The 14,880-nt window shown below is 50.1% G+C and overlaps 1 protein-coding gene across 6 annotated transcripts in view; it reads left to right on the top strand.

Moving 5' to 3' along the window:
• NFRKB (nuclear factor related to kappaB binding protein) overlaps window positions 1–14,880 on the top strand; it is a 36,074-nt gene that overhangs the window by 10,176 nt on the left and 11,018 nt on the right. For 5 of the 6 annotated variants that reach the window (XM_060104546.1, XM_060104543.1, XM_060104544.1 and 2 more), the window contains 13 exons: window positions 1,646–1,773; window positions 2,408–2,582; window positions 3,084–3,185; window positions 3,934–4,007; window positions 5,077–5,161; window positions 5,522–5,702; window positions 6,608–6,716; window positions 6,919–7,045; window positions 7,293–7,358; window positions 10,547–10,626; window positions 10,733–10,779; window positions 14,108–14,168; window positions 14,584–14,758. In XM_060104546.1, the coding sequence (XP_059960529.1) occupies window positions 1,646–1,773; window positions 2,408–2,582; window positions 3,084–3,185; window positions 3,934–4,007; window positions 5,077–5,161; window positions 5,522–5,702; window positions 6,608–6,716; window positions 6,919–7,045; window positions 7,293–7,358; window positions 10,547–10,626; window positions 10,733–10,779; window positions 14,108–14,168; window positions 14,584–14,758 (1,410 nt within the window). The remainder of the gene's footprint in view (window positions 1–1,645; window positions 1,774–2,407; window positions 2,583–3,083; window positions 3,186–3,933; window positions 4,008–5,076; window positions 5,162–5,521; window positions 5,703–6,607; window positions 6,717–6,918; window positions 7,046–7,292; window positions 7,359–10,546; window positions 10,627–10,732; window positions 10,780–14,107; window positions 14,169–14,583; window positions 14,759–14,880) is intronic. The other variant, XM_060104547.1, reaches the window with a different exon arrangement.

The following is a 14,880-nucleotide window of genomic DNA, read 5'->3' as shown; positions in this document are numbered from 1 at the left end:
CTCCTTATATGGTGACAGTTCCATGTCAGGTCCTGTTCTAAGTGTTTGCTGTTATTCGTTACCTCGGAATATCATTAAAGTGGTTGGAATTTAAAAAAAAAAAAAAGAAGGAAACACCGTGTACTTCAGTGCCTCATTTTAGCCTTCTGAGGTTAGCTTCTCCATCTTTCCCCTTAGTTCACTTCGCAGCAACCTGCTCAAATCTAATATTCCAAAACGGACCTCTGTCGTCGCGGCTCCCGCAGTGGTACGAGTTGCTCGTGTCCAGTGATCTAGGTACCATGCCCGCCTTTCTGCCCCAGCATCCAAACTAACAGCAGGTCTCATCTTTCTCCCTCGAAATATATCTGAAGTCTCTCTACTGCCATTCACATAACCACTGCTCACTGATCAGCTAATATGTGCCAGCCATTCTTCAGGGTTCTGGAGATACAGTCATGACCTTACATTCTAATAGGGGAAAACAAGGTAATAGACAAGCAAGTGTTTGTTGGTATCAGGCACTATAAAGAGTGAGGAAGGGTAATGGGACTGGAAGTGATGGGAAGGATCTGGTTGAGAGGTGGTGGCTGGGCAGGGCTTCTCTGTGGAGGTGTGTTTGGACAGAGACTCAGTAAGGGTGCGACGAGCAAGCCGTGAAGTACTGGGTGTTAGTAGGAAGCCTTGCAGGCAGAGGGGACTTTAAGGACAAAGGCTTTGCGAAGAGTACGGTATTTCAGGAAAGAGCGTGGGCTGTGGCGGAGTGAGCAAAAGGGAGGCTGGTGGAGGATGAGGCCGAGATACATGGGACCCACAGGGAAGGGCCCTGCAGGCCTCCTGGCTCCTTGGCTCTACCCTGGGTATGTGGGGAGAGGTCCGAGCAGGCCACTGTCGTCCCTCTCCTAGATCACTGCAGTGGTTTTCTTTCTCTTTTTGCTCTCGGCCGTGTTATTCTCCTGCTTTAAACCCTTCAGCTGATTTCCACTGCACTCAGGATAAAGTCCAGGCTGTGCTGTGGGTTCTGTGTGGTGTGACGTCTGCCCAGTTTCACAGGTCATCTCGGCCCCTCCTCAGCTAAGCCCTTCTGCTTTCCTCACAGCAGCATTTCTTCAGGGGTTGGAGTGGGCACATTCTTCCTTGCTTCAGGGCCTGCCTTAGCACGTGCTGTTCCTTCTGCCTTTTCCCTATTTTTATTTTTAAAACTCCTACTTACTTTTTAAGTGTTTACTTTTTAAAAATTCCTACTTACTTTTTAAGTGTTTACTTTTTAAAAATTCCTACTTACTTTTTGTCTCCCAATAAATTTTTTAAACATATAGAAAAGTTGAAAACCAATACGTATGATGCACATCCGTAAAACTTACCTATGTGTATCAGTTGTTAACGTCTTCCCACAGTTGCTTTGATCGGGCCTCATTTTATGTCGCCTTCCTTAGGGGCTCCTTTCCTGATGTCACTCTTCTCGCTCTCTCCGGTGGTTTTAGGTTGGTTTCCTGGCAGCACGTCAGAGAGTCGAGTACTGGCTTATGTGCTTTCTGTCTCTCCCCCTGGACCATAGGCTCCCCTTTCCCCACACTGTCCTCCCATCAGTGCAGAGCTGGCCGCTTCTCCAGCCCTCGCTGATGGGTGGCTGACGGATATGCATGGTTGTGCCTGTTCTTTGCAGACGGACACTTCAACCCCGAGGTGGTCAAGTACAGGCAGCTGTGCTTCCGGTCGCAGTACAAACGCTACCTCAGCTCCCAGCAGCAGTACTTCCACCGGCTGCTGAAGCAGATCCTGGCCTCGCGGAGTGTAAGTGCCCCTGGGAGCTGCATGGGACTCACACCTGGTGACCCAAAGGGGCGGATCAGGGGCAAGAACAAAAGATACCACTGAGGAAGGAAGCTGCGCATCAAGCACTGACATGACCAAGTGCATCCCTCCTTCTTATGATATGTTTTAAGATGTATTCTGATTTCAGATACGTTAGAACAGGAACAAAAGAAGGATACATCTTAAAATTGATGAAATATTGTAGCTTCTGTATTTACCCAGAAAAAGAGGTAGCATTCAGATCCATGGTGGGTCGTGCAGGAGAACCAGCTTGCCCTCAAGTTCATGTTCGGATGCCTAATGGGTGCCAGGCTCAGCGGCTCTGGGTCTGGACCAGCCTTGGGATGCCTTGGGGCAGAGTAGTTCTGGCTCTTAGTGGTTCTTTAAGCTTCGGTATGGAGATACTTCGGTGTCTGGTATAAGTATTCATTCTCGATGGAGCAGCGCAGCGCTCAGATTGGGGATTTTCCATCATAATCAGCACAGGCCCCTTTTATTTGGAAGGGGGGAACTGAGCTTGCTAACAAAGGAGAGAAGGAAGTGTAGACTCGGGGAACGTGTCAGGACAAGCTGTGGCTGAGGCCGTGCCCCCATCCCATCCGATCTCTCCCAGGACCTCCTGGAGATGGCCCGGCGGAGCGGTCCCGCCCTCCCCTCCCGGCAGAAGCGCCCCTCACCGTCCCGCACCCCCGAGGAGCGGGAGTGGCGCACCCAGCAGCGCTACTTGAAGGTCCTGCGGGAAGTGAAGGAGGAGTGTGGGGACTCGGCCCTGTCATCGGACGAGGAGGGTATGTGTCCTCCGTGCCCCGCACCATCTGTATCTCATCGGTCCGCACCTGCAGCTGCTTGTCTGGTTGGAGGGCGTGGTAGCCATTTCCCCGCGAGGAAGCCATCCCTGTGGTTTGTCTGGGCGCGTGGTGACGCTCAGAGCCGTTGGGTGGCTATGACTGCACACCTCGCCGCCCTTGGCGCTCAGGCACACGCGGGGCCCTCCCAGCAGGTGCTCTGGTCCAGTCAGCTGCTCGAGAGAACCACTGTCCCCGCAGGAGAGTAATAGTGACTGTGACCTCTGCAGTGTGACCCGCCACTGTTGAAGTCTCTCCTCCCGGAAGAGCCGTTGCACTGACTCAAGTGCTGTGGTCCGTCTGGGGAAGGGTCATGAAGCAGTGGTGGAGCCTGGCCTCCCTCTTGTTGGCTTAGCCTTCTTGAGCCCAAAGAGCCACTTACCCAGTCTCCCCTGCTGGAGTCCACAGGCAGGTTGGATTTACAAGAAAACTTTTCTTTTGCAGATCTCAGCTCGTGGCTCCCGAGCTCTCCAGCGCGCTCTCCTAGCCCTGCGGTGCCCCTCAGGGTGGTGCCCACGCTTTCCACCACGGACATGAAGACTGCAGGTGAGTGGGGCTCTGTGGATCTGAGGACTGCCTCGGGGTGGGAAACTGGGTTCTGCCTGCCAGGAAAGCAGAGCGGTGTTGAGGAGACCTGGGGAAGCTTTCGTGTAACTCCGCTTCTCCGCCGGTAGGTAGGCCAGCTGGGCTTCTGTCCTTTGTTTTGAAAATTTCTCTTAGGAGCTGATCAGCCGGCATTTTGGCCTCAAGAAAGCAGAATCTTAAAATAACAATATTGGGACTTCCCTGGTTGTCCAGTGGTTAAGACCTCCACGCTTCCACTGCAGGGGGGCTCGGGTTTGGTCCCTGGTTAGGGAACTAAGATCCCACATGCTGCCCGGCGCAGCCCCAAAACAAAGAAAAACAACAACCAAAAAAACCCCTCAAGATAATACTAAGGGATAATTCAGTAATAGAACAAAAGGGGTAACCAGAGGCATAGCAGTTTCTTGGCATGTCTGTGAAATTAGAGACTATTTTTAGTTGGGATAGGAGTCAAAGAAGAATGTTAAGGAACTTCTAGGTGTTTTAGGAGCCGCTGAGTACCGAGGTCGTTGTTATTGATGAGTGTACAGAAAAGCAGCAGAGTTGAGCCTGTGACTGTTTCAAGATTGTTGGTACTTGTAGTACACAGGTCAGAAGGGAAACTCAGAACATATCTTACTTTCGAACATTACAAGTGACCAGAAAGATGTGAATTTGAGCATTGTGGAAGTGAATGACCGTCCATGTGGTTTGGTTCCTTTTCTCTCAGATAAAATAGAACTGGGGGACAGTGACCTGAAGATAATGCTAAAGAAGCACCATGAGAAGCGGAAACACCAACCAGTAAGATTGGAGGGGGTGGTCAGTAGGTTTTCAGTCTAATTCCCCGGATCAACTATCCTGGGATGATACAGGGAGTCACTACGTTATCAATCCCCTTTCCTTATCCTTGTTAGGGCACAGGAGCAGCATGGGAGGCCCAGTAACACTAAAGATGTGTGGAGAAGACATGCTTTGACTTTATAAGGCATGCTTACTGCCGTGTCTGATCCAGTCTTTTTTTTTTTTTTTTTTTTGCGATACAAGGGCCTCTCACTGTTGTGGCCTCTCCCGTTGCGGAGCACAGGCTCCCGACGCGCAGGCTCAGCAGCCATGGCTCATGGGCCCAGCTGCTCCGCGGCATGTGGGATCCTCCCGGACCGGGGCACGAACCCGTATCCCCTGCATCGGCAGGCGGACTCTCAACCACTGCGCCACCAGGGAGGCCCTGATCCAGTCTTTAGGACGACACTGCTGTGCGAATCCTTTCGTCCGTTTAGCAGGGCTTGGAGAGGCCAGGGAGCTTGTCTGACGCCCGACGGCCACTAAGTGGCAGAGCCAAGCGTCAGAGCCTGTGCTGTTCCCACGTTTTACGTTTCTGTTCCTTCGCTCCACCAAATCGAGGTAACGCTGAGCCAGAGATCATGGTGGAGGAAGGAAAGGCAGTTCATCAAGGCAGAGTGGTGAGATGGGAAGAGTCTCGTGTTGGGGTTAGAACCGAGTTCTGTCTCTGTCTTTTCCACTTACTATGATGTCGGGATTTGCCACTTACTATGATGTCGGGCAAATCCCTTAACTTCTCTGAATCTGTTTTCAGTCTTTGTAAAATAGCACTTAGCAAGACTGTTTGAAGAGCATATAAGATAAGGAACGCAAAAGAGCTTTATAAACTAAATGCCACACATGAAGGATTGGAGCTCAGTTCTCCCCTGCCCCATTATGAAGAGCAATAGTTTTTATCTCTGTACGTTTTAAATTCAACACAGTTTCCTCAAGTACACGTAACATCTAGTTTTATCTGTAAATTGGGAAAATGAACAGTTTTAGCTCCTCTTTTGGACCTCCATACCAAATCTCTGAATATCACGTCTAGGATCACCCAGACCTTTTGACGGGGGACCTGACTCTCAATGACATCATGACTCGAGTAAATGCCGGCAGGAAGGGCTCTCTAGCAGGTAAGTGACGTCCTCTGTAGGTGGCCATCGACTGTGGTGTTAGATTACACAGGCCTCTCTACGTATTGCAAAAGGAAAGGAAACCACAGCATTCTTCTTGCTGATAGCCTTTATATTGTTATTGCCTCTTATGGATTTGTAGGTGGAGAGTGAATATAAAATCAGTACAACGGATCATTGACTTTTTAAAGCACTCATTGAGTTTGGTTTAAAAAAATCAAAACGAAACTATATGTCTTATTACTGAGACTTTTCTTTCTTTTGCTGGTGGGCCTTGGGAAAATAATATACAGATAAGACTCCTCACTTCCTGATGTAGAAAATGCAGTTCTATGACTTGAGTTGCTTTTTTTCCCCCAGCGCTATATGACTTGGCTGTCCTTAAAAAAAAGGTTAAGGAAAAAGAGGAAAGGAAGAAGAAGAAAATAAAAATGATCAAATCAGAGGCAGAGGATCTGGCGGAACCCCTAAGTGGTACTGAAGGGCTCCCACCCCTCTCACAGGCACCGTCTCCACTGGCCATACCTGCTATCAAGGAGGAGTAAGTGAGCAGCGGGGGTCACGGCTCAGGGCTGTCCCCAGAGCTGGTGCTTCTTGAGAGCCCTAGGTCCCAGGGGTCCTGCTGGGGAACGTGTATGGTGTGGGCTTTCACTGAGCTTTTTAATTTTTTTTTTTTTAAACCCACATTTGTTTGTTTATTTATTTATTTTTGGCTATGTTGGTTCTTCACTTCTGTGCGAGGGCTTTCTCTAGTTGTGGCAAGCGGGGGGTCACTCTTCATCGCGGTGCGCGGGGCTCTCACTATCGAGGCCTCTTTTGTTGCTGGAGCACAGGCTCCAGATGCGCAGGCTCAGTAGCTGTGGCTCACAGGCCCAGTTGTTCCGCGGCATGTGGGATCTTCCCAGACCAGGGCTCGAACCCGTGTCCCCTGCATTAGCAGGCAGATTCTCAACCACTGCGCCACCAGGGAAGCCCTTTCACTGAGCTTTTTGATGACGGCTAGGAGGCTTGGAGGACCTAAAGCAACCTAGGCATGTGTTCTTGGTCTTCTTGGTGGTTCTTTTTTTTTTTTTTAATTTATTTATTTTTGGCTGTGTTGGGTCTTCGTTGCTGCGCGTGGGCTTTCTCTAGTTGCGGCGAGTGGGGGCTACTCTTCCTTGCAGTGCGCGGGCTTCTCATTGCGGTGGCTTCTCTTGTTGCGCAGCACGGGCTCTAGGTGCGCAGGCTTCAGTAGTTGTGGCGCACGGGCTCAGTAGTTGTGGCTCGCGGGCTCTAGAGCGCAGGCTCAGTAGCTGTGGTGCACGGGCTTAGTTGCTCCACGGCATGTGGGATCTTCCGGGACCAGGGCTTGAACTCGTGTCCCCTGCATTGGCAGACGGATGCTTAACCACTGCGCCACCAGGGAAGCCCTCTTTGGTGGTTCTTATATTTTTCTTCCCTCATTAGGCCTCTCGAAGACCTCAAGCCTTGCCTTGGAATCAATGAAATATCTTCCAGCTTCTTCTCTCTTCTCTTGGAGATCTTGTTGCTGGAGGGGCAGGCTAGCCTTCCTATGGTAAGAATTTGGGAAAAGCCAAGCGTGTAGCAGTTTCAGATTGTAGAAATCTTCAGCTCTGGGTTCCCTGCAAAGCTCCACAGCTGACTTGCTTTGTGACTTGAGCAGACTGGACAGGCATAGCCAGTTCGTTCTGGCACAGCCTTGGAGTCGCTGGCGTGGACTAGACATCTAACCGGGTTCTGCCTTTACTCTCCCTCAGCTAGAGGAGCGAGTTTTGGACTGGCAGTCGTCTCCAGCCAGCTCCCTCAATAGCTGGTTCTCTGCGGCCCCCAACTGGGCAGAGTTGGTGTTACCAGCCCTGCAGTATCTTGCTGGAGAAAGCCGTGGTAAGGTCCTTTGTTCTGTAGGGCCCAGTATTTACCCCGCTTTGTCGGATTCTCATGGTAGACTGCAGCTTTACTGGTTGCATCTGTTGTGGCTTTGCACGATGCGATGCCGTGCCTTGGAGGTGTCTGCTGTCCCGATGCACCATTGGCATACAGCAGTTCTCTCGGAGCTTAGGGGTGTCAGTTGCTCCGCGTTGAGCGGTCCCTCTGACCCGTGTGGCTTGTTCATGGGATCCATTTCTTGCAGCTGTACCTTCCAGCGTCTCTCCGTTCGTTGGCTTCAAAGAGAAAACCCAGCAGTGGAAGTTGCTTGGTGAGTCATGAACGTCACCTACCTGTCAGGGTAGGTTCTCTTTCTCTCGTTTTCTCCCCGAGCTTCTTGTGCCTTCCAGTCACTGTGTGCCAGGAGAATGTCGAAAAAGGCAATATTAAACCTTATTTTGCTCAGTGAAAGAGTCCTTCAAGAAATCCTCAGGGTCTGAGTTCACCCCCGTTGGAGTTGGCTGAGGTGCCATTGCCCTTCAGTTCCGCTGCCCTCTGGGGCTGGCTGAATTGAAATCTGTGGGGTATTTTACAATAGCACCTACATTTACGTCAACCATATCTGTGGTTTTAGGTTAATGTGTAGTAATATAATTGTTTTTCTTTCCTAAAATGGGTTTTGCTATGGAGGATAATGTGTTGGGCAGCCCTCAGTAAGCTACTTCTAAAGAACAGGGTCTTTTTCTAAAAAATTTGTGAAGTCCGACTTACTGTGTAAGTTGTAGTAACATGTGCCTGAAATAACTTGGTGATGAGAGGAAGATTCAGTGTTGATTTCCTGTGGAAATGGACAAACCTTTCTCCACTCTGTCCAGTGGTCTGTGAAGAGAAACCTGGAGAGAAGGTTGTGGAAGTAGTGGATGTGTTCATTGCTTACGACATGGATTAACCTTCTAGGTGTCAGGCACTGTTAAGTGCCGGGGGTGTAATGGTTCGTGAGGTAGACAGCGTGCTCCCCTCGTGGAGTTTGTTTGGGGAACAAATACTCATTCGAATGAAATGACAAACTTAGCCATTCTGTAAGGGAAAAGTGCCGGTAGGGGTGGGCGTTTGTAAGGAGGCATTGGTGTGACACGCGTGTGGAGTCCAGGAGGGCCTTCCTGGGGAAGGTCGTTTGAGCAGCGGTCTTAACAACGACTAGGGATGAGCCAGGCAGGCGGAGGGGAGGCGGCTCCCCATGGGGGGAGCCGTGTGGGTCAGTGACTCAGGGGTGGTTCCCGCGGAGATCACACAGGCCTGCGCAGAGAGGATGCATGAATTTGGAGCTTTAGGTGGTAAAAGCCGGAGGATGTGGTTGTGGATTGGGTGTGGCGAGTGAATGAAGACGGCAGTCAGGTGTCACTCCTGCTAGATTCGTACCTGGCGGGTGGGGGTCCGCCATCGATGTAGGCAGCTGGGGAGGACGTCCAGGCCTGGGGGAGGGTGAGGCGCCTGAGTGTACTTGTGCACATGCTGCCTTGAGCGGCCTTCGGGGTGTTGAAGTGGACACGTTAAGTAGGCAGTGGGTTTAGAGTCCAGATCCACAGTCAGGGTAGACAGCTGTGGGCACATGTGCAGTAAGCGAAGTCAAAGGCATGGGGAGAACGAGGAAAGAGGGCCTGGGACTAAGCCTTGATAAGCTCCGAGGTGGCGGAGGCTGAGTGGGGGCTCGGGACAGGCAGTGACCGCAGAGTCAGGCGGGAGCTGTGAGGTCCGAGAGTCAGGAGGTGGGGAGTGGTCATTAACCTTCATTGCTCCTAAGGTTCAGGAAGGTCAAGACTGGATTTGTGGGCATGGAAGAAATGATGGCTCCCTTGGAGGAGTGATTCCTTAGTGGGGTGGGGTGAGGCCGGTTGCGGGCAGAGGTGAGCCGAGGCCGCTCGTGAGGCTGGCTGCAGCTCTTCCCGCCTGGCCGGCTGGTGGCGGAGGATCGGCCGGGGGAGGCTGCCCTAATAGGACTAGGTAATACATGTCTCAAGCCTGTGGGCCAGATGCTTTCCGCTGCAGCTCCTCAACTCTGCCCCGTGCACAGCAGCCAGAGACAGGGTGTAAACAAACGGCCACAGAGCTTTGTTTCCAGAAGCAGTTTGCTGACCTCCACGCACACCGCAGAGGTCTGCACGTGCTGTGCTACCGATCAGGCCCCTTTCCTGCAGGCGGGAAAACGTTTCCCAGTCCCCCTGGTTAAAGAGACAGTGAGTGTGGACAGCGCTTTCTAGAGGTTCGGCGGCGGAGGGGAGCAGAGGAAGCGGGGCTCGTGGCCAGGAGAGGACTTGAGTGTCGGTGGAGAGGGACAGGAGAGGAGGGGACACCTGTCCTAGGGTGAATTCCTGGGGGCAGGGGCCGGCCTCAGGTGGCAAGAGGCAGCACATCTGTCCTGGTGGAGGAGGAGCCGTGGCTGCTGGGTCGCGACGTGGGGAGTTGGGGGGGTGGGTCTCTGGCCTTCCTGTGCGAGGTGGGAGGCCTGCTGTGCGCAGGAAGGGCGGTGGAGAAGGGCGGGGCAGTTGCTGTCCAGCGGGCAGGGAGGCCGGCTAGTGCGGGGCTCGCGGGCAGATTGAGAGCCAGTGACGGTGGCTGTCCGCTCATTGATAGAGGGGTTCTCCGGCCTTGTCTCCGGCAGCCACCCGAGTGGAGAGTATGGCTGGTTTAGGACGTGAGCTTTGCTTGACGGAAGTGATGCAGAGACGGAAGGGAGAGGTGTTAGGTATTGCTGTGTTGCTCGGCGTGTCGTTGAAGTGACGGGCGTGGGCCCTCAGCCGAGTGGGGGGAGTGTGAAGGGAGGGGCTGAGGGGGCCGGAAAGTGGGGTGTCTGGACCAGCAGTGCAGTGGAGTCCGGGTAACGTTTTGGTGGGCGAGGGTAGACAGCGGGGAGGGGAGGGGAGGCTGCTGCGGCCGGAGAGCAGGATGCGGGGTTAGTTGAAGGTTCCCAGTCCTGGCCGTGCGCTGCCGCCAGTTGGGAAGCTTTTTAAAAACGCTGGTGCCTGGGCCTTACCCACAGGGGTTCTGATTGATTGGTTGAGTGGGGCCCGAGCCTTGGCATTTTTAAAAGTTTCCAGGTGATTCTTAGGCGTAGCCAGGGTTGAGAAACTGGATTAGGCATTTTGACGAGTCCCGTTTTGGGGAATGACAAGGTCCAGTTGTGATAGTGGAGTGAGAGGCTGGAGTGGGGGGAGGAGGCCCCTGAGGTCACGCGACTGAGGAGTTAGGGTGCTGGCTGGACCGTCTGTACGGATGTCCATCCGGACCCTTCAAGTTAATCCAGCAAGGTGAGTGTCCCTTCCAGTTAATTTCAAGTTAATTTCTGTGAGTGGTGTCAGACAGGGGTCCAGTTTCATTCTGCCTGTGGATGTCCAGGCAGAGGGGTTTTCTGTGTACAGGACCATGGCTACAGGTCCAGATGTAGATACAGCAAGTAAGGAGGAAGTGGCATCCTTAGGTCATATCCTTATATTATTATGTTTTGCCTTTTTGTTCTAATAGGCCAGTCCCAAGATAATGAAAAGGAATTAGCTGCACTCTTCCAGCTGTGGCTGGAAACTAAAGACCAGGCCTTCTGTAAGGTATGGTTGTTGAGAACTACGGGCTCTCTCGTGTTGGGCTTCCAGAACCCTGAGTTAGCCAAAATCCTTCAGTCCATTTACCTGTTACTGCTTTCCTTTTCTCCAGCAAGAAAATGAAGACAGCTCAGATGCCACAACGCCTGTTCCTCGGGTGTGAGTATAGTACCCTAATGGAGGATGGTGCCCCAAGAAAGCTCATCTCAGTGCTGCCCTGGTTGAGCTGACACACCCTTGTATGTTAGAGCCAGAGTGGGCTTGAGATGCCGGATCCACTGGTCCTTACCTGCCTCACCCTCCCTAAGGGGCAGCACGCTCCCAGCGGTAGAAGTGTTTTCCCTGTGAGTCTCTGAGGAGGTGGGATCCACCTGTAGGTGCATGCGTTTCCCCGGTCCCCACTTCAGTGCCCGCTGGAGAATGGGTTATCCAGCCCATCTTCCTCATTTTGCCTACAGAGAAATGGAGGTGTGAGGGTAAGTGACAGGACCCAGGCTGGGATGTAGGTCTCGACCTCATCCTGAGCCTTTGTTGTATCATCTCATGTGACTGTTTCCAGTCTGTCATGGTCCCTTATCTTTCTCCCCAGCTTTGTGGAGATATAATTGACAAAGCATTGTGTAAGTTTAAGGTGTATGGTGTATTGATTTTATTTATATATGTATATAAACACACATACATATATATATATATATATATATATTGAAGTGATTACCACAGTAAGGGTAGTTAGCCCACCCCTCACCTTACATGATTACCAGTTCTTTTTTTGTAGGGAGAACATTTAAGATCTTTCTTAGCAACATCCAAGTATATGATGCAGTATTGTTGACTGTAGTCACCATGCTGTTTGTTAGATCCATAGAACTTTCTATAACTTTAACCAGTGTCTCCCCATTTCCCCCATCCCCTGGTAACTACCATTCTAGGCTCTGTTTCTGTGAGTTACGCTTCTTTTAGGTTCCACATGTAAGTGAGATCATACAGTTTTTGTCTTTCACTGACTTATTTCACTAAGCATAATACCCTCTAGATCCATCCATGTTGTTGCAAATGGCAGAATTTCCTACTTTTTTTAATGACTGAATAACATTCCACTGTGTGTGTGTGTGTGTGTGTGTGTGTGTACACACACATTTTCTTTATCCATTCATCCATTGGTGGACACTTATCTATCACAGTTGTTTCCATGTCTTGGCTATTGTAAATAATGCAGTGAACATGGGGGTACAGATATCTCTTTGAGATAGTGGTTTCATTTCCTTTGGAAATGTTCCCAGAGGTAAGATTGCTGGATCGTGTGGTAGTTCTGTTTTCAGTTTTCTGAGGAATGTCCATGCTGCTTTCCCTAATGGCTGCACCAGTTTGCATTCCCACCATAGTGCACAAGGGTTTCCTTTTCTCTGCATCCTCACCAGCACTTGTTATTTCTTGTCTTTCTGGTAATAGTTACTCTAATGGATGTGAAGTAATATTTCATTGTGGTTTTGATTTGTATTTCCTTGATGATTACTGATGTTGAGCACCTTTTCGTGTACCTGTTGGTCATTCGTGTATCTTTAGAAAAATGTCTGTTCAGGTCCTTTGCCCGTTTTTTAATTGGATTATTTGGGTATTTTGCTTTTGAGTTGTAGGAGTTCCTTAAGTATTTTGGATATTAACCTCTTACACATGTATAATTTGCAAATATTTTCTGCCATTCTGTAGGTTGCCTTTTCATTTTGTTGATGGTTTTCTTTGCATAGAAGCTTTTTTTAAAAAATAAATTTATTTATTTTATTTTTGGCTGTGTTGGGTCTTCATTGCTGTGCACGGGCTTTCTCTAGTTGCGGCGAGCGGGGGCTACTCTTTGTTGTGGTGCACAGGCTTCTCGTTGCGGTGGCTTCTCTTGTTGCAGAGCATGGGCTCTAGGCACACGGGCTTCAGTAGTTGTGGCTTGTGGGCTCTAGAGCGCAGGCTCAGTCGTTGTGGTGCACGGGCTTAGCTGCCCCAAGGCATGTGGGATCTCCCTGGACCAGGGCTTGAATATGTGTCCCCTGCACTGGCAGGTGAATTCTTAACCAGTGTGCCACCGAGAAGGCCCCTGTACAGAAACTTTCCTTTGAGGTAGTCCTACTTGTTTATTTTTGCTTTTGTTGCTTGTGCTTTTGGTGTCAAATCCAAAAAATCATCGCCAAGATCATTGTGCAGGAGCTTCTTCCCGATATTCTCTTCTAGGAGGTTTAGTTTCAGGTGTTACGTTGAAGTGTAATCCATTTCAAGTTAATTTTTGTGAATGGTTTAAGGTAGGGGTCGAGTTTCATTCCTTTGCTTGTGGTTGTCCAGTTTTCCCAGCATTGTTTATTGAAGAGGCTGTTCTTTGCTCATTGAGTATTCTTGGCTCCATTTGCCAAGTATTAGTTGACCATAGATGCAGTGGTTTATTTTTTGGCTCTCAGTTCTGTCCCACTGGTTTATGTGTCTGTTTTTATGAGAGTACCATACTATTTTGATTACTGTAACTTTGTAACATAGTTTGAAATCAGCAAGTGTGATGTTTCCAGCTTTGTTCTTTCTTGGGATTGCTTTGGCTGTTCAGGGTCTTTTGTGGTTCCATACACATTTTAGGATTGTTTTCTTCTATTTCTGTGAAAAGTGTCATTGGAATTTTCATAGCGATTTCATTAATCTATAGATAACTTTGGGTGATATGGGCATTTTAACAGTATTCTTCCAATCCTTGAACATAGAGTATCTTTTTACTGTGTCTTCTTCAATTTCTTTAATCAAAGTCTTGTAGTTTTCAGTGTAGAGATCTTCCACCTCCTTGGTTAAATGTATTCTAAGTGTTTTATTGCTTTGATGCTGTTGTATAGCTCTTTAGTTAGATTCCTGAACACCAGCACTCAGGATCAACCTGAAAGTGGCAGAACCATTGCCTTACATAATAGAACTCAATTTCTTTTATTCTCTTCTTTTTTTTTTTTTGGCCGCACTGCGTGGCTTGTGGGAACTTAGTTCCCCAACCAGGGATCAAACCCGGGCCCCAGCATTGAAAACGCAGAGTCCTAACCACTGAACTGCCAGGGAATTCCCTGATCTCACTTACTTGGTACTTTTGCCTAGGAAGCAGAAAAACCACCCTTGTCATCGTACAAATTTGAAGTCCTTTGTTCCTCTAAAGCTGAATTCTTTGTTGCCTTTAGATTAGGCTTACTTAGCAACAGTACTGAAAACAGCAGGTAAAACACGATGTCAGTTTCTTTCCCACCTACCCAATACCTTTCTGGATTTCTAAGAATCAAGTAATTTTGCAAATACCAACAGGAGCTACTTGGCAGGATCTGGAAAGTGGACTTCTGACCTTTGCAAGATAAGAGCACTAATGAACAAATAGAGCACTTGTGTTGCACAGGATGTGGTTCTGGGTGCTGGAGAGGGGGCGATGGCCCCAGTGGTTTGGGGTGCTGGAGAAGGGGTGACGGACCCAAAGGTCTTTGTGTTCCAGAAGAACTGACTATGTGGTGCGGCCAAGCACGGGAGAGGAGAAGCGAGTTTTTCAGGAGCAGGTAAGAAAAAGCTGGAACCCAGTGTAAATCTCTCTATCTGTGAGGCCATGAGGTGAGAAGCTCTGAGCCTGACTGTCCTTGAGTCCAAATTCTTGGAAGCAACTCACACCCTTAACCTTGCTATTCCATGGGTTGGGATTGCTTCTGGGGGGCAGAGATGGTGTGAGGAAGGGAATGAAAAATGGTCTGATGGTTTTTGCTTCTAGATACAAAACAACACATTTACCTCTTGATCCGTTTGCTAGTGGCTGGCTTTTGGGGACCATCCTTTTCCCACTGTGGTCGGCTCAGTGTTCCTAGTGGAATAGCCTGTTTGCTTTTTACTTTAAGTTCTCCGGGCCGACCCCTTCCTGTACGGGGTGGTTAGAGAGAGCCCCCGTGACTGACTCAGGAGCCTCGTCCCGTCTCTTGGCAGGAGCGTTATCGGTACAGCCAGCCCCACAAGGCATTCACCTTCCGCATGCATGGCTTCGAGTCCGTGGTGGGGCCCGTGAAGGGCGTGTTCGACAAGGAGACATCGCTGAACAAGGCGCGGGAACACTCCCTGCTGCGCTCCGACCGGCCCGCCTACGTCACCATCCTGTCCCTGGGTGCGTGCCTCCGTCTGCTGTCCCCCCCCACCCCCGCCCCCATTGCAAAGGCTGGAGGGTCAGCGTAGCTTCAGGAAGATTTGCAGTTTGGAACGCGGAAGGAGGGATTCTGCCCAGAGGTC

This window comes from Mesoplodon densirostris, chromosome 7, assembly GCF_025265405.1.
Source record: "Mesoplodon densirostris isolate mMesDen1 chromosome 7, mMesDen1 primary haplotype, whole genome shotgun sequence".
NCBI classification, from domain to species: domain Eukaryota; kingdom Metazoa; phylum Chordata; class Mammalia; order Artiodactyla; family Ziphiidae; genus Mesoplodon; species Mesoplodon densirostris.
The sequence above is the reverse complement of the archived record's forward strand: the minus strand, read 5'-3'. Positions and strand labels throughout refer to the sequence as shown.